Source organism: Phyllostomus hastatus, unplaced genomic scaffold (assembly GCF_019186645.2).
Source record: "Phyllostomus hastatus isolate PE091 unplaced genomic scaffold, TTU_PhHast_1.1 phas_contig_34, whole genome shotgun sequence".
In the NCBI taxonomy this organism is placed as follows: Eukaryota; Metazoa; Chordata; class Mammalia; order Chiroptera; family Phyllostomidae; genus Phyllostomus; species Phyllostomus hastatus.
The window spans coordinates 35,624,773-35,643,886 of NW_025333857.1; the positions used below are offsets into that span (position 1 = coordinate 35,624,773).

Sequence of the window (19,114 nt, forward strand, 5' to 3'; positions counted from 1 at the left end):
ACCCTTTGTGTTAGGTTTTGGTCAGTCCACTGACTCTGGTGAAAACGGGTGGTCAGGAAGGAAATACACTGTGAGTCCTCCAATTACGGAACCCCCAGTCCGGTGCTCTTGAATGCTGGTGGAGGCCAATGCGTCAGAAGGCCCAACATGGCCTCCCGCTGTTCTGTTAGAGATTCATTTGCTCTGTAGATTTTCAAGAATGTCAAGTGTTTTCTTCCATGCTCTCAATCCTTTGAGCTGATAGCCAGTGTAAATTCTCAGTTAAAGGATGGCATTAAATGTCCAATTTTTAAAGACACGTCTATTGGTTGAAATAAGCTAATGCCATCCTGGTTTCTTTTAAAACAAAGTCAAACAAAAATGTTCCTGAGCTTCCCTTGGGCCCGTTTAGAACTTGGCCCTGAACAGAGCACTGAGCCAAACCCGCCAGGGTCCCGCCTTCACGCTTCCTGTGTTCCTCTGTAGGTGGCAGCTGTGTCAGGAGCTGTGGCCCTGGCTTCTACGGCAACCCAGAGATGGGCGAATGTGAGCCCTGCCACCGAGCCTGTGAAACCTGCAGTGGCCCCAGCTACACTGAGTGCAGCAGCTGCCAAGCAGGGCTGCAGCTGCTGCAGGGGACATGTGTGGGCCCCGCCCAGTCGCAGATGGAAGGCAAACTCGGGAATGGTATGTGTCTCTTGAGAGACATCGCAGGTGTCTAGCTGCCTTCTTGGCCTCCCTCTTTCCTTCCCTCCTTCTCTAACCCTTGCTTTTGGGATGCCAAGAGATGAAGGCTGGGCAGTGAAACAAAAGCTTGGAATGAGAATCAAGACTGGGTCTCTTTGATGCTCGAGGCGGGAGAGGAAAGAAGGCTGTAGCTGGCATGTGGCCAGGAGGGAAAACCCAAAGGGTAATTTATGATCAGTCTGGCCACTTGCGTTTCCACCAGGATGGAGCAGACCTCTGAGCACACAGAGTCATAGAGAGAAATGGCCTGATGCTCATTTTCTTGAAGATTTCAGAATAGCTTCAATCATTCGTGTGTCTCTTCATAAGGTAAAGAAAACTGCCAGTAGGGCAGTCTATTTCAGTGAGGCAAGGAAGACTGTTCCAGTGTTGAAACTAAAGCTGAAGCAGCTGATCTGTCTGGGTGGGTTGTTAGAAATCGCCATCGTTCAAACTTGCCTTTTAAAAGTCGCCCTCTCCAGTTGCAGAGGGGAGAGTGGGGTTCCTGACAGGGGGTGGGAATGAGGAAGAATGTGGGAGCTTAGACTCTAACAGTAAAGGCCTACATGTGTTCATTCCTACCTGAGTCTTCAGAACAGGCCTCCTCACCTTGGAGCCTCAGCTATAGGCTTCCCTGCAAGGTGATCACAAACTTCAGTGGCCTCTTCACGTCTGAGGTGGTCAGAAAACAAAATCTCCTCTTGCTGGGAAAATCTGACTCACTGTCAATGCAGAGACCCCCTCATGCAAACAAGAAGTGCTCTCTATTTGATTTTGAGGCACAGATTTGTTTAAAAGGTTCTTTCAGCGCAGAAGCAGCAGCAACAGAAAAGAGGGTCTGCTCAGGGCGGGTCTTCTAACATCTGGAGAATGCGAGAGATCTGGGGCAGGAGACGGGGTGCTTGCTGGGTTTCAGAGCAGGGACATCTGTGGCTGCTGTCCACTACAACAGCACTGCACATGTGACAAAGGAAAAGCAGCTCAGAGACCATCACAAACCCAGCAGCCCAAGGCCACAGAGAACACAGGCCGATTTCAGAGACAGAGCTAGGAGGAAAACCATTCATTGCAGACTGGGATATCTTCCGTGAATTCTAGTTGAACCAAAATGCTGAAAACGAGTTTGTCTGCCATTCAGGCATGTAAGAGGCAGTGCAGGCCAAAGGGAAAATAGTCTGGTGCTATGTTTCTAGCTCAGAACATCTGTATTTTATCTGGCATCCAGATGATGAAAAAGTCCAGGGAGCCAAGAGGCAGAGCAGACTTGATCTCCCAAATGATTACACGTCCCTCTCAACTGGACTACGCACTTTGCAAGCAGAAACCAGGCCTTGATTGCTCCCCTTGGTCAAAGTGCCACGCCCACCACTCTGCATTTTCTACTAACAAAATGCAGTGTTTCTGACGAGAGAAAGGAATTAGTCCATTTGGAGATTTAGCACTAATAAAGGATTCGGGAAGCAGATGAGAATGTTTCTCATGGCTGGACAAAAGCAATAAAGGCAAGGACATGGCTGCACTTTTCCACGTCTATGATCTAGGAAATAAGACATGCAGACCATTAACAGTGAGGAAAATCTGTTCCTTCGCTGAAAGGTAAGGCTCCGCTTCCACAGCACAGATTAGGCACCACTGAACGGCCAGTAAGTGGGAAGGGCACCCCAGGAAGCCCTGGGAGTATCTGAGTGAGGCCCACGTCTTTCTCCCCACTTCTTTTCCTTAGAAAAACGAGGTGGGAAGTGAAACGGGCGAGGGGGTGGGGGTTCCAGAGAATGAGCACTAAGCAGCCACACCTTGAAGATGATGGAAAGCAACTGCAGTTGTCCTGGGTGAACTCAGATGAAGCCCAGACCAATGACAGAGTATTTCTGAGCGAGCGTGACTGCCTGGGGGACACCAGCGCGGTGGTGGCATGTTTCCCGCACAGATGCAGGTCCAGGTAGGGAAGGCGAGATGAGACTAACTCCGCTACTTTCTCTCACCCACTCCACTCCCTAGCGCAGTGATTTCAACCTCTTTCATCTCACGGCACACATAAACTAATTACTAAAATTCTGCAGCACCCCCCAAAAAATATGTTTTTTGCCGATCTAACAAAAAAAAACAGGTATTAAGTTTGATTCATTCATACCGGACAGCTATTGTGTTGGCTGTGATCATTTCTTTGTTTGACAATCTAAGGGAAAAGAGGTCAGTGCTCCTGACTAAACAGTCAGGTACTGCACGTTTTAAAAATTCTTGCGGCACACCAGTTGAAAAATTACTGCCCTGGTGGAAACAATAAGATAATGCTGGCACCCAAAGACTATGACCGCCCCTCCATGTCCATGTCAGCACGTACCGGGGAAGCACCCTTGAAATAAAAATCCAACCAGAGTTCACTGAGCTCCTCTTTTAATAAGGTGGCTGCTCATGATGAGAGTGACAATGATGGGAGGGCCATCACACTTCGTCAGCTACCAACAGAGTGGGAAGACCTCCCACACTAGGACGGGGATGGAGAATTCCCTACGCATCAGACCAGGCCTGGCAAACCCTCCAGCCTAGACTAAGTAATCTCCAAAGAGAGCTGCTCGACTCTCTGGTCTCCATGCCACCAAAAGGCACTGCATGAAAGTACAGATCATCCCCAGGTTCCAGTCACTAATACATAAAGATTAATTAGTCCAGTAATAGTACCAATATTAAGTAGGCTGCTAATGGCTCTGCAGTGACTCCGGCATCACACAGAGCTGCCACTGGTGGAAATGTTCGGGTGTGGCAGGCCACGAGCTCTCAAAGAAGATAATGGGCTCAGCTGGGTTCCTGCAACCACTGCTGGGTATGGAAACAGTTTATTCCATTACTGTGAAATCATTTGGATTTTGTTAAGTGGTTTTTTCCCTGGTCATGCCGGAAAGTCCTCCATATCTTCCCTACCCACCTAGTCCCATCATTGATTAAAACCACGTTTGTAGCAGGCTCTAATTACTTATTCCGATGGTAGTCCAATCCACAAAGCACAGATATGGTGAATTAGCTTCCTATCTTTGACCACATCCTAACAATTTATCACTGGCCCATCTTTTAATCTGAATTCCTGTGCTGTGAGAAAGGCTGGGGTCCCAGTCAGCCACAGATACTCCTGTGTGAAAAAAATCTCAGCACCAGGAAATATGTTGCCTAAGAGTAACTAAACATTAGAGAACCTTAAAGATGCCATGAAAACTGATCTTTACAAGGCCTTAATCGATGTATACAGTTGCCTCACTTAGAAATGAGTGCAGAAAACATGTGTCTGGGTAATTTGACCTTTAGCCTATTGGTATGAAGAAGCCTAGTGCATCCGGCTGCACTGATTGTTAGGAATTTTACAAGTGGGTAGTAAAATCATCGGCAGCTTGAAATCAGCTATGGTGGGTGTATATATACCATGGAAATTGGCAAATACAAAAAAATCAACTTTTTTCTTTTTTTTTTTTGTATTCCAAAGAGCCATATTATCAGTATAGCACTGCTTTGGCATCTACCAAACAATTTTACAATCCAAACTAATTACTAAAACATCTCTCTAATGAATGAGAGTTAGGCATGCCTGAATTCAAATCCTGGCTCTGTTCTTTACTAGCTACATGACCTTGAACAAGTTACACAACCTCTCTGAGCCTCAGTTTCCTCATCTGTAAAATGAGAGCATGAAACTACCTCACACAAGGTCATTTTGAGAATGGAATGAAAGAACACACATAAAGCTTCAGGCACATAATATCACACAATAAAAGTTAATCCATTTCCTAACCATTTAACTAGATCCAGTTTTAACACATGAAACACTAGTTCACTTTCAAAACAGCCTTCCCTAGCTCATGAAAAAAAAATGGGGACCCTGGAAAAAAACACAGGCCTGGGAAAACCCGTCCCAGAGAGAAGGAGGCAAACAATGCTCCTCTAGGAGGCCCGGTGCAGGCGGAGCCCCGACTCACCCAGAATGTGCGCTCCCAAAGGTGTTGATAGTGGCTTTATTTATTGAGTGGGCCAAAAAGTTGATTTATTTTTTCCATAAAAGACACATTTTTCATTTTCACCAATAACTTTATTGATTTGGATATTTTGAGTATGTCAGCTATTTCCCATGTGGTATAACATTGATTGTTCTCAATTAATGTCTTGATTTGAATGCTATCCAACTTCAACTGGTCTACTGGATTGTGGAGCATCATGCAGCAAGAAATGTCCAGCACGAAACTTTACAAACCACTTTTGACATGTTCAATCACCACAGCAACTTCTCCATACACTGCACAAATCTTTTTTTGTATGTGGTTCAGTTGTGTTTTTACCTTTTTTGAAATAATAAAGCAGAGTATGCCAAAAATGTTGCTCATTTCCTTCCATTTTCAATATTAGAATGGCTGTACAAAAATTCACCAATTTTGATTTTTTTAAAAAAATGCATGCTGATATGACAGCTGTCACAATACAATCTAACAAAATTTTTTCAAATGCAGTTAAAGATAACTAAGTGCTATTAGAGCCACATTACAGAAAAAAACAAATGAACTTTTTGGCCAATCCAATATAACAAATGTTAGGTGGATTATGGTTCGTGGAAATAAATACACAAACCATTAAAATTATGTTTTAAAGAATTTTTTAAAAGATTTTATTTATTTATTTTTAGAAAGACAGGAAGGGAAGGAGAAAGAGTGAAACATCAATGTGTTTTTGCCTCTTGCATGCCCCCTACTGGGGACCTGGCCTGCAACCCAGGCATGTGCCCTGACTGGGAATCGAACCAGCAACCCCTTGATTCACAGGCTGGCACCCACCACACCAGCCAGGGATATTTATAAAGAATTTTAATGGCAAAATAAAATGCCTGTAAGATTTACAATATTAAATGCAAAATGTAGGGTTGGTACTAATGACACTGACCTTACATTTTCCATTTAAAAGAAAAAAATAGGTGAATTATGGCCCATGCAATAAATACACAAGCCATTAAAACTAATGTTTACAAGGAATTTCAGTGGCAAGAAAAAATATCTATAAGATTTATAATGTTAATGCAAAATGTAGGGTCAGTGTTCCATATGCAGAAGATGTAAATGATGACACGTGTACACAGGTGTAATTACACTCACACACAGACTACGAGTCAAAGTCTATGCAGCAGACATTTCTGGGTGGTAAGATGAGAGGCGAACTTTATCTTCTTTATCCTTTTGCACTAAAAAAATAAAACACTTTATTTTTTTTAATAAAAAAGAACCTGTGCTCACTTCAAGCCCATCTTTGGTGAAGAGCCTGCTGCAGGAACGACGAAGGTGGAAGTTTCAAATCAAAAGAGGTAACAGGGAAATAGGGAGGAGAAGGCAATCACAACGAATCAGGAGTCTCTGTGATTTGAAACCAACCCAGGAACCTGGGCGGCCAGGAGCAGGTGGGATGAGGAGATCACAAAAGGAGAAACCACAGCACAGAACACAAGCGGTGCTCACTGGGGAAAGACGGGAGGAAAGGGAGCAGTGATCTTCAGCAGTGCTCTAGAAGGACACTTCTAGAGCATTTAAAGGCATTACCGATGTGCTAAGTGGTTATGCCTGGGAAAGGGAGGCTCCCAAGAAAAGCCTCGGTTCTTGCAGCTCTTTAATAGGCTGGAAACGCACTTTTTGTGTCCTTTGTCACTGCAGCATTATTTGAAACAGTAAAGATTGGGGAAAAACTAACTGGTTACAATAAAAGACTAGAAAAATGAAGTATGATACATGCGTGCAATGGAATACTATGGAGCCATAAACAAGAATGAAGAGGTTCTTTATGCACTGGGAAAGAATAGTCTCCAAAATATATGGAGTTACAAACAAACAAACAAACAAACAAAAAAAAACAGGCAATGAGACAAACTGTGTGAACAGATGCAGTTTGTGTGAAAAGAATGGAGAAGGGATTGGGAGAGAGGCTTCATGATATATGCTTTTTGTACATTTTGAACCATGTGAGTATTGCTTATTTAATATAATAAAATGCAAAGAACCCCTGTTTATGTAATTGAGCTATAATAATTTTTGAAGAATGAACACCACATTTTCTTGCTCAAGGTGATTTTTGTTTTTGAGGTCCTGTAAAATCTATAATTTTTGGAGCAGGAAAAAAAGAGAAACTATGATCAAGGTCAAAATTTACTTGTTGAGATTAAGTCACTAATCTTTTATAATAAAGAACCCTGGCTGGGCGTGATTATCCATTGCCTGTGCTTAATTGCTGTTAACTGTGTGTATAGAGTGCCCTCTAGTGGAAGCATGAGAACATTACAGAATTAAAGGATCGAATTGCCAGAATGTGAAATGTGTAATTGCAAACACATGTGTATGTGTAGCTATCTACATGATATTTTACACAAACATGAAAAAATTAATAAAAACCTCATATCTTTGTAACTTTAGTGTGTTAGCATAAAATGATAAAAGCAAATCAGCCCATGGCTGCGACAGATTTTCAATTTCTCAATGTCTGATAAATATTTTATTATTTCTTAATAATTGCTTTCAGCCACTAAGTAAGCATCTCTCTTCCCAGCTTCACTGAGACATAACTGACATATGACATAGGCAGCTTCGATATGTATAACATGAAGATCTGCTGTATGCACACACTGCAAATGGTCACCACAGTAAGATGAGTTAACACATCCATCACCTCCATGGTTAGCTTTTTGTGATGAGATCTTTTAAGATCTGCTCTCTTAGCAACTTTCAATTATACAATACAGTATGTTTAACTATAGTCACCATGCTGTACCTTGCCTTCCAAGAACTTAATCATTTTATAACTGGAGTTTGTACCCATTGACCACCTGCATCCATTCCCTCCACCACCCCAGGCCCTGGGAACCACTGGTCCACTCTAAGAGTTTGGGGTTTTGAAGATTCTACATAGAAGTGAGATCACATAGTATTTGTTTTTCTCTATATTTCTCTCAGCATAATGCCTACACATTTCATCCATGTTGTTGCAAATGGCAGGATTTCCTTCTTTTTATGGCTGAACGTTACTCCATTGCATACACAGGGTGGGGCAAAGTTGGTTTACAGTTGTTCGTATGGAAAATAATAATCAATAATAATACAAGAATAAACTCTACATTTTGCATACTCACAACTGTACACCTACGTTTTCCCCACCCCGTATGCACCACATCCCCTTCATCTGTTCACCCACTGATGGACACCTCGGCTGTTCCCACACCTTGGCTACTTTAGGTAATGCTGCAGTGAACACTGTGTGCTCACATCTCTCTCAGATAGTGATTTCATTTCCTTTAGTTATTTACCCAGAAGTGGGATTGCTGGGTCATATTGCAGTTCTATTTTTAATTTTTTGAGGAACATTCATACTGTTTTCTACTGTGGCTGTGCCAGTGTACATTCCCACCAACAGTCCATGGGAGGTTCTCTTTCTCCACACCCCTAACCAGCACACGTCTGGTGTCTTTTTGCTAACATTCTAACAGGGGTGGAGTGATACCTCATTGTGGTTTTGATTTGCATTTCTCTGCTGACGTTAGCAACGGAATTGTTGCTCATCTCTCTGCTGCCCTCTTTTTTCGGTTAAGTGATTTGTCAGGTTAAAAGGACCTTCAGGGAAAGACTCAAGGTTTATGGGCCACTTTCGTGAAAATCCCGTTACTAGCATTGCTCTGCACAGGGCTAACTGAGCCCTTAACAGGTCCCCCCAGGGAGATTATATCAGTCAATCAATCAGTCTACTAGGAAACCAGGGCAATTTTCCTGTCCGAACTAGGAAAAAGACTGCCACTCGGCATGGCATGATGGACAATCATGTATATCTCTGTATCTATACCCATATCCACCCACCTACCTTTGAATCTAGTTTTCTTTGTAGCAAGGCTCCAGCTAGTTAACCATGAGCACCATCATGGAAACCAAGCCGTGCCTCCTGGTGCCACTCCAGGTCTAGTAGAACAGAAGAAAGAGAGAGGGAAAATAAAACAAAAGCCTCAGAAATGTGGTGGAATGAGAAGAAATAGGGAAATCAGAAGAGAGGAGAGAGACGAGGCAAAAGGTACCACCATTTACTAACCTATGTGCACACTTCACGCACATTATCTCATTTAGTCTTCACAACAGTCCTATAAGGGAAGGATCACTTTCTCTCATTTTAGAGACATGGAAAAGTAGGACTCTGAGACTTTGATCATTGTATCCATGGTTACCCTACCTAAGCAGCACAGCTGGGATCTGAAGGCAGGTGTGACTAGAGAGCCAGCTCTGCCAGACTGACTCTCAGAAAGAGAAGAAAGGAACTGCAAGGCAAGAGAGAGGAAGGAAAGAAGGAAGAAGGGAAGGAAGGGGAAAAGGGGAACGGTAATGCCAACATAATAGCTGACTGAGGGTCAGGGCCATTCCTATCACAGTCAGAGCTAGAACTTCTTTTTTTTTTCCTGTGTCAGGGGAAATTTCCCCTGAAATTCAGTCACTATCCTGGTGTGTGCTGTTTGAGTGATGTCACTGAGGCTACTATGCACGTCTTTGAAACTTCCCGTGAAGTCGCTGACTTCCTTGGAGAGCCTGCCCATCCAATCCTCTTGGAGGGAAAGTGGGGGAAACAGCTCCGATGTTTCCCAGGTTGGCCTGCTTATCACTGGACCCACTGGAAAGCTCGTGGGCAGCTCCATTTGGGTGATATTTAATGACAATCTGGGACAAATTTAAGGTGAGATGAATCTAGGTTGTGTTTCACCATGGCTACTCTGAAGAACACAGAGACCCAAACACTGACCAATTAAGAAATCTTGTTCCAAAGAACAAAAAAAAAGTTTTTCATCAAAAACACAAGGAATTCTCGGTTATAACCTTGCAGTGAAGAAAACTGGCCATCTAAGAATCACAGGGAAATAAGTGATTATCTTTGACTCAAAAACTTGTTCACATATTCATAAACATAAGCACACAAATACCCCCACCCATTTTTAATATGTGAAAAAAGTAACATTCGTCAGTTCAAATATCCCCTTAGTACTGGAGGCTATTCTGTCTCTGGAGGTTTGCAAAGAAAGTCTTGAAAATCACTTGTCAATGAAGTAGTTGAAGTCCACATGGTAGGCCATGGCCTGGTGCCAACATTTAGCTCATGCAAAATTGAAGGGACTCAATTTGGGGCAGGAAAGGAGATGAGACTGCCCATGCAGTCTTGTCTGACACTGAGATATTAGAGACCTGCTCAAGGAGACTGACTTCTGTTCCTTTCCCTACACAGACATACTGAGGAAACAGCCGCCTTGTCATTCTTCTTGCAAAACCTGCAATGGATCTGCAACCCTGTGCACGTCCTGTCCAAAAGGTTAGTCGGGAGTGTGCCTGGCGGTGGTGGTGGCCAAGCCAACTCACTGTAACCTATGTATATGAGCATCTTTCAGTAAGGGGTGTGCAAGGCTGGATCAAGTCCCATCACAAGTTCCTGTCACGGCGGCTACACTGGAGCAGCACAGGGGCCCGAACACTGACCTACAGTAACAACTGGCTTCCACAGGGCCAAACGAAAAAAAGAAATGTTTCTCACGCAAAAGCATGATGAACTTAGCAATTGCTTTGGTGACAGATTCTGTTAGGGTGTCTGCGTATCTGACATTTCAAGAGGTTCCCCTGCTCTTTCAGAGTGCGTTAGCTGAAACAAGAGAACTTAAAGTAGAGGATCTAGGTCGGGAAAAATAGTCTACCTTTCCTTTCTTTCTTCATTTCTGGTATTGAATTTAGAGGAATAAAGATACAAGAGCAGTGCATAACATCTTAAATTAACTGCTTTGTCATCTATAAAAACAATACTTCAGAAATAACAACTTCCCTGAATTAGGGAGGTGTTTTATTAACATGGTGCGTTAATTGACATTAAGAATTAAGAATGGTATGCTCCCACTACAGTGACCATTCTGTCGGAGTGTGCGATGGTTAACAGCGAGATGGGATGATAAAACAACAGAACTTAAAATGATAGCTGCGCCATGATTCTACTCCTACAAAATAGAACAGTTTACATACAAAAACTGAAGGAACTGTCTTGGAATTTTAGAGTTGACAATGATTTTTAAGTGGTTTTCTTCAACAATGGTGCTAATTTTTTTTTAATTAAAAAAAATAGATGGACTGCCCTGGTCAGGTAGCTCAGTCAGTTAGAGCATCATCCTGATAAGCCAAGTTTTCTAGTTCAATCCTGGTCAGGACACATACAAAAATCAACCAATGAATACATAAATAAGTGGAATAACAAATCAGTGTTTCTCTCCCCCTGCCCTTTCCTCCCTCCCTCTCTCAAATCAATCAATCAATCAATCAATCAATCAATCAGTAATAAACAAACAAACAAACCACCTGTTGAATGGAAGAGTTGCTACTATGTTAGGCCCTAACACGATAGGCTTTGGAAAGCTGAATAGACCCCACCAAGCTGTGCGTGTATAAATTATAAATTGTCTCACACCAGGAAGACAGGTGAAGGTGTGAACAGACTGATCAATTAGGCAAAGGGAAGCCACCAAGTAACCGGCACCAGTATCAGCAGGAAAGTAAAAGAAACAGGGCAAAGACCTCCTGTTGTCAATTTCCTGTCTAGAGATTTAACTCATCCTGCCAGACTTAGCATCGTTACTACATATTTTGTTAGCTGTGAAATACTGGGGTCTCCAGAGCAGTTTCTGCGAGCGCCAGTTCTCTGCAGGGATGTGTGTGCTGTTAGAGCAGACACGGGATGACCGCCTGATCCGCCTTCTTTCTTGCGCTTCTAGGCACATATCTGTTGGCTCAGGCCTGCAATGCCACCTGTCCCCAAGGCACATGGCCCTCAGAGAGCAGTGGCAGCTGCGAGAACTGTACAGAAGACTGTGCCTCTTGCTCTGGAGCCGATCTCTGCGAACAGTGCCGGACTCAGGTGGAACGCCCTCTCTTCCTCCACCGAGGCAGGTGCCACTCCAGCTGCCCAACGTAAGTTTCCTCTCCTTTCTCTCCTTGGTGGTGTTCATTCTCCTGCAGTAATGTGGGCACAATTTCTTCCTATTCACCAAAGAGCTCTTCTCCTCCCTGGTTACAACACCTGTGCATGCCTGCGCAGATGTTCCTTCTTGACTGTCAAATATCACTGTTGGCCACAGCAGCCAACACTTAATGCCAGATGCACACTTCTCTCTTGTAATGATTATATGTGTGTGTGTTTACTTTTGTATAATTGGTTTTTTACACTTTCTCTTTATGATCAAGTAGTTGTCATTTTTCCATCACAAAAGTAAGGCAGTGGAACACACGAACCTCTTCTGTTTAAAGTAAGTGAAGTGTGAATCAAAGATGATAAAGAAAAGACCTGGTTAAATAATCGATAATTATTTATCGATTCCTCATGGCTTCATAAGTGTCCTGGTTTATAATTCCTTTCCTTTCTGTCGATGTCCCCACTTCCGGGATTTACATAAAAGGGAAGAGGGAGTAGCAAACGAGAAAGTACATCAGGAAATTCTCAGTGACAAGCAACAAAAATGCCAAGTAGAATGAGACAAAACAGGGTTTATTATAATCTCACATGACAACATGTTTAGAAATCCCATAATGGTTATTATTTTATATTCAGTGGCCAATACCTTATTAAAAGCGCATGATCTTTCCATTTTGCTCTTGTATCTTCCTTAGCCTGTCCTCCCCTGGGCCACATCATCTGTCCCATCTCCACACATCACCACCCCATGCTGCAACCACACACAGGAAAGGACTTGGTGCTCCTTATTTATCTTTTCTCAAGAGGAAAAAAACTTCCTCATACCTCTCTTCGCATCTCATTAGCCAGGATGCATTACTTATACCTTACCTCACCGGCAAGAAGAATAGAAATAAAAGGATCAGTTTAGGCTGAACAACAGTCATCCCTGAAAACCCAAGTAAAATCGGAACACTGACCGCCGGGACGACTGGACAGGGAGATGAGAAATGAGTTTGGGGAAGTAGCCAACAGAATCTATTTGAAGGAATTAGAAATTTCATTTTCCCCCTGATTGAAAGAACTTGATGATGAAAACAGCACCTATTTCCTAATGACCTATTTGTATCCACTACTGAGATAAACCCTGTAGGGTTCAAATACAAGTCCAGATACCCACCCTCAAGAAGCTTCCAATCCGGTGTAGAAGCCAATTGTATTCAAGTCAATAGTACAGATACATATTAGGCAGCCACTAGGTGGGCAAGAATCGATTCTGGAAGCTACATTAAGATCATATGGATGAAGTCTGAACCTGCAAAAGGCTTACGATCCAGTAGGGGAAGTTTACATCAATTATTGTCATACTTCTCACAACCCAAATACACAAAAGGCTAAGAGATTCCAAGGGAGAGAAACCATTCAAAAACGGCCTCTTGTTGAATGTCTGCAATGTCTCAGCCCTGCGCAAAGCTCTGCAAGTGCAGGATCCAGCAATCCTCACATGAACCTTCTTCCCCAGATACCATTGTTATGCCTGCCCCCGACTTCGCAGATGAGGGGAGGGGTAAGGACAGCCAACAGCACAGGGCTAATACACGACGTGGTCGGGGATTCCAACCCAAACCGCTGCAGCCCATGTTCCACCATTGCACAATGCCGCATTCTCATCCAGCTGGGGTTCCCTTCTCTTCAGTAACGGCTTTGTTGAGATATAATTCATATACCACACAACTCACCAAATAGCCTATGCAATTCAATGGTGTTTAGCCTATTTATACAGCTGTGTGATCATCACCACAACCGATTTTAAGACATGTCCATTGTCCCAAAAAAGAAAACTCTGTACCCTTTTAGCAGATACTCCCAATTTCCCCCAGCCCCAAGCAATCATGAATTTACTTTCTGTCTCTATAGATTTGCCTATTCTTCAACAGTTCCTCCAAATAGAATGCTTCAAAATGTGATCTTCTGTGACTGGTCTTTTCTACAGCATAGTATTTTCAAAGTGTTACTGTTTCTGAGCAACGCCCCTTTTGGGTGCAATCCATCCTAAAACAGCAATAAGATGCATAATGGGAACACAGCCTGCAATGAAAGAGCATTCAGTACTCAGAATTATTTATAAGTCAGCACTAGTGGCCACAGCTTTTTCAAATACAGTATGTATTCATGAAAGAAAAAAGTTTAAGTAGTAACATACATCATGATGGTGACTGTTTAAAAAAACATTGCAAAACCTAAGGTGTACTCATACTCACCAAACGTGAACAGATGGGAAGCGCTGGTAGAAGAAAAGTGTCTTCTTTTAAGTGCTGTCACTGTCTTGGTGCCTAAAATACAGGTGAAGCTCCAGAACCATAGAGCTTTCACATTCCATATATTTATCTGAGCCAAAAGACTTCAACATAAACTACTTTGAATGTAGCAATTTAATACAGGTGGCCATTTCTTCTAAAAAGAAACATCTGTCTTCTTAAATAAAAATAACAGTGAAATAAAGCATTTACAAATACATTTTGTGAATGCAGGGAGAAGACAGGGGACAAATTTCTGGGCCGGTCTGTGTGGGGAAGGCTGCTTGTAGCAAAGTGGCTCCCTGAAAGACACCTTCTCACACTGGCATCTGCCTGCCTCCTGACACACTCCTGACATTTGTGTATTTTTGAGTTAGCAGTAATCTTCAATAAGGTTTTTTTCCTTTTTTGCTTGAATCCATTCCTTTGTTTTTAGCATATCATCCAACTTCCACCGACACCTTTATGAGAAAAATCTGAAGAAGGTTTCTTTGTGTTGCATCTTTTCAAATTCTGGAATGCTCATCAGTGTCCAGAAACTATTCTTGAAAGGCCTTGGTCAGGCCTAGCAGTAAAAATTCCCCAGAGGTCAAGTGATAGGTATCACATGTCCCCAAGTCCCCAGCCTCTAAACATAGGTTGGTCCTTCCAGCTAGGCCAATCCTCACCCTAAATCTAGAGGGTATGGCCAGCCCCACCTCCACTAATTTTGTTAGCATCAACTATCAGGTGTGGCTGGATGGGCCAACGAGGATTCACATGGACATCTTACCACTCGGCAAATTCCAAGAGTTTAGACGTTAGCTAGGATGACAGGCCAGATCCCTCTTTGGATGAGGCCAAGTTCTTCACTACACACATAGAAACAACGAATCCACCACATTCTTCTTCAGGTAGAAGATGTGTATGTTTGAGAATGCACCAAATTCCCTTAATTTCAAATTTCTCAAATTCAACCAAACTCTTGGTGAGCATATAATACATTTCTAGCCACTGTCTTGTCAAACTCCTTTTTAAGAGATTGACTTGGTTGAACAAAGTAGCAGTGTCTTCTTTCTTCCAGTGTTTTCCATCATGGTCCAAGATGTGTAAGGAAGCCAGGTCTTAGCTTTCATCTGAACACTGTTTAGTTCCCCCTCTTCAACCTAAACTGCTTTTCCCTCATCTTTCTTTCTTGAAACCACATTAGAAATGCAACTTTTCTTCACCCCTGTCGCTCCCCATTTCTTCCTGACACACTCAAGATGTTTACTAAACAAATGCAAAAAATTAGGGAATGAAAGAATGACTGAATGGATGTGAATGAGTGAATTAAAGCATTAAGTAAAGATGCTTTATAGCCCTTTATTGGCTGTAGGATTCAAAGAGGACTCCAGTAGATTGAATTATTTGCTGCAATCCTTAGCTCCTCCCTGTATCTATGCCTTCTGCCTGTAACTTTGCAGCAACCTCCAGGAGAGGCAGAATGGACTCCCTGACCCTTAAGCTTTGGCTGGGTTATTTAACTTGCTTTAGCCAATGGGATGTTAGCAGAAGAGAAGCTGAAGCTTAAAATGTGTTTGCCTTGAACTTGCCTTCGTTTACTTCTGCCAAGGCTAAAAGAAGAGCATGTCTCACAAGTCCCCTGTGCTAGGAAGGATCGAGGGAGGTGAAGAAGACCTGCACCCAGTGTGCAGCCTGGAGTCAAGCCTCCTTCCCCCAGAGTGCATGACTGAGTTCTTCCTATACAGTTACATATGCCTCTTTGAGCTCGAGCTCAGCCTACAGGTATATGAGTGGCAACGAGTTGGGACTGTTGTGTTACACAGCACTATAAGAGTGATAGCTGACTAATAGAAGAATAATTACAGAAAACAATTGTAAGAGGTACCTAGAACCTCAGGAGACCATCATCTTTAAACTGGTCTATCATTTTATCACTTCTGCAAATTCCAGCTCTTCCCTTCATCTTTCCCTTCAAAGAAACATTGTCTATACTTCTCTCATCTCCCAAATATAGTTGAGAGGGTAGGAGTGTTTTCATATTTACTCTATTCACACAACAATGAGTGATTTCTATAGTGTGGTAGTTAAATCATTCAGAGGTACAATGTGTGCAGACATCAAATTCCACCTTGAAGAAGTCAATCACACAACATACACTCCAATAGCAGTATATACTCCAAATATTTGATGCTGTGTGCAAATGTTGTATGTTCTTGAAAAAGCCATCAGAGATTGGCTCAGAACATCCAAAAGCAAAAGAAAAAGTGCTTCCAGTTTTATAGGGCATTAAATCTTTTGAGCCTTTTGGAAGTAATTTTTTAAATTTGTTAAATTGAATTTTTATTTTAAAAATGTATTAATTGAATAAAAAGCATTTCCTACTCTAACATAAAAATAAATAAAAATTAGCAGATAAAAATAAAGAAATCAGAAGATGACTAAGATTTACAAACATTAACCAAAGTTGTTTTCAAACAAACCAAATTCACAAGGATGGTATCTATCCCTTTTATTTTATTTTTCCAGACTTGACTTTTGACCATACTTCCTCAGGAAATCTGATAGATCCATTTTGTTCAACAAGAGCAGTAGTCCTTCGTTTTCAGTCCGAATTTCTCTGCCACCAGGTGTGAATCATCTTCTCACTTGGAAGGCTTCCCCAGTTGCTCTCTCTTCTTCCCACAGGGGCTTCTATGCAGAAGATGGCATGTGTAAACCCTGTAGCTCTCCTTGCAAAACATGTGAAGAAAATGCCACCAACTGCCACTCCTGTGAAGGAGGCCTCGTCCTGGACCAAGGAACATGCCAGAAAACGTGCTCTGAGAGGCACGTGGCGGTGGAAGGGGTATGCAAGCATTGCCCAGAGATGTGCCAGGAGTGCCTCCATGAGAAAACATGCAAAGGTACCTGGGAGCATCCCCAAGGAAAGTGTGGCTCTACCAAGCCACCCCAGCTGGGGGCCAACTATCTGAGGGCTGGGTGTCCAAGCAGAATTGAAGGAGCCAGTCTCCCTACCTTAAGTGAAATCTGTCTACCTCTGTGCATATCACTGAGGAAGGTGAAGTGAGACAAAACCTTTCCATTATGGATCCTGCAAGTTAAGACAGAAGAGAGCATCTTTTGTATGTCTTCTTCCACACACATGTGCTGAGCACTGAGAGCATGCCAGCACTGTCCCAGGTGAAGCCTGTGACTGTGCTGCACAGTACTGTTAACTCTAAGAGTAATGCTCTGGCTAAGATTTTTTTCTCTGGAATTATCCCCCAAGAAAGGCTAATTTCCTTTCAGGGTAAGACAGACTCATATAATCAGTGTTATCCTATCCAAACAATTCTCTTGGCATAAACTAAAGTGTTTTTTTTTCAAAATAAGAGAACAAACACAAACCCACAATGCATTCTTCATACTGATTAAACATGTATATTTCAGTGGTCTACCCTATCAGTAAATGAAAAATTAATGAATCCAAGAGCTTCTAACCTGCTTTTTGTATTAAATAAAGCCTGCGGTGCTCAATACAGCTTGAAAAATCTGTTAAGCTTTCTGGGTTTTTGAAACAGCATCTCCAGCATCTCAGCCATCACTGCTCTGCCCCAGCACCACGGTCTTTTGTACCTCCAAGGGCAGATCATTTCAGGATGCAAACCCCGCATCATCTAAATGGGCCACCATATGTGATTTCCAATCCAAAGGCAGGGCTTTGGGGGCACGGATGTGCCCTGGCTGGGTGGAGTCAGGGCAAATGTGTACATAGATCAAATGAGCCAAAATGGTGGGGGGTGGGCTAGCGACCGCGGAAAGAATGAACCCTTTCTCCTGTCTCTGTGGGGATAACTGCTGTTTCCCCCACTCCAGAGTGCATCCCTGAATCCTTCCTATACGAGGACACATGCCATCAGTCCTGCCCCCCCCACTTCTACATGGACACGCGCGAATGTCTTCCCTGCCACGAAGACTGTCTGGAGTGCAATGGCCCCTCGGGTGACAACTGTGAAATCTGTGCTCACTCATCCTTCGTTTTCTATGATGGGCAGTGTTTGGACGAGTGTCCAACAGGAACATACTATGAAGAAGAGACTAAGGATTGCAAAGGTAAAGACTTCGGGGTACAGGACTGAGCGCCAAACCCCAGGGAGCCAAGTGAGGTTATGCTGGGGTTTCCATCCAGATGAATTTGGATCTGGGGTTTGCACAGTTCTGGCCCCAGAACTGTTGTCTCACCCCTTTCCTTTCTATTTTGAATCTGCTCTAATTTATTTTTTCTTTAAATGAGTCATTCATTAGTTTTGATTGCATAACTTTTATCAACAATGAATAATGTTGACTCTTCATCACAACAGTGGCTGATCGAAGAGGAGTCTCACATGAAGATTTACAAGACATGATGAGTCCTCAAAAGTGACCCCAAGTGAAAAATTTTTCTTAAAACTTTAAGCTATCAAAAGTTTACAGCAGCATAAGGAGGGCTGTGCCACAGAGGATTTTCTCGGTGCCTCTTGTCTCCCTTCATCATTCACCCCCTTCCTTCAGCTTCACCCCAACTCCTCCTGCCGTGGGCCCCCTGGTCCACCTTGCACTTGGCACTTCAATTCCTACATGTTCAAAAAAGAAGCTGCCATTATTTATGCCTTCTTATGTTTTACTGGACATAAATTCTTTGCCTCTTACTAGTTTTCAGAGAACAGAATTTTTGATGAACTGCCCATTACTAGAGGAATTCTCAAGCAAGTGAGAGAGGCATTCTGGGGAAAGGAACTCTTTCCCCCCCACCATTTCATTAAGATGTAATTGACATATAGCCTTGTGTAAATTTAAGGTGTATGACGTGATGATTTGATATACATATGTGTTAGGAAATGGTAACTTTTTTTTGGTAAGAATATTTAAGATCAGTTCTCTTAGCAACTTTCAAGTGTACAGTACAGTGTTAAGTAAAGTCACAGCATGCTCTCCCAGGAGGCAGACAGTGGTGGCTTAGCCCACGGTGCTGCCCCCAAGCCAGCACAAGATCCGTATCCAGAGGCAGGCCCCGTAAACACAGTGAGAGCTTGAGGGTAAACGCACACAGCAGGAAAACCCTTGGGCCACTCATGTCCAAGAAGGCAACCAGAGGAATGTTTTTCATGAGACATAAAGATATATCTCACTACTGAAGGCTTTCTGCTCTAGCC

General features: G+C 42.8%; 1 protein-coding gene across 2 annotated transcripts in view; it reads left to right on the plus strand.

The window, feature by feature from the left end:
- The window catches only part of PCSK5 (proprotein convertase subtilisin/kexin type 5), a 419,139-nt gene that overhangs the window by 373,381 nt on the left and 26,644 nt on the right, over positions 1–19,114 (plus strand). Inside the window, exons 27-32 of one of the 2 annotated variants that reach the window (XM_045840308.1) lie at positions 466–666; positions 5,954–6,034; positions 9,964–10,047; positions 11,486–11,681; positions 16,629–16,846; positions 17,799–18,035. In XM_045840308.1, the coding sequence (XP_045696264.1) occupies positions 466–666; positions 5,954–6,034; positions 9,964–10,047; positions 11,486–11,681; positions 16,629–16,846; positions 17,799–18,035 (1,017 nt within the window). The remainder of the gene's footprint in view (positions 1–465; positions 667–5,953; positions 6,035–9,963; positions 10,048–11,485; positions 11,682–16,628; positions 16,847–17,798; positions 18,036–19,114) is intronic. The other variant, XM_045840309.1, reaches the window with a different exon arrangement.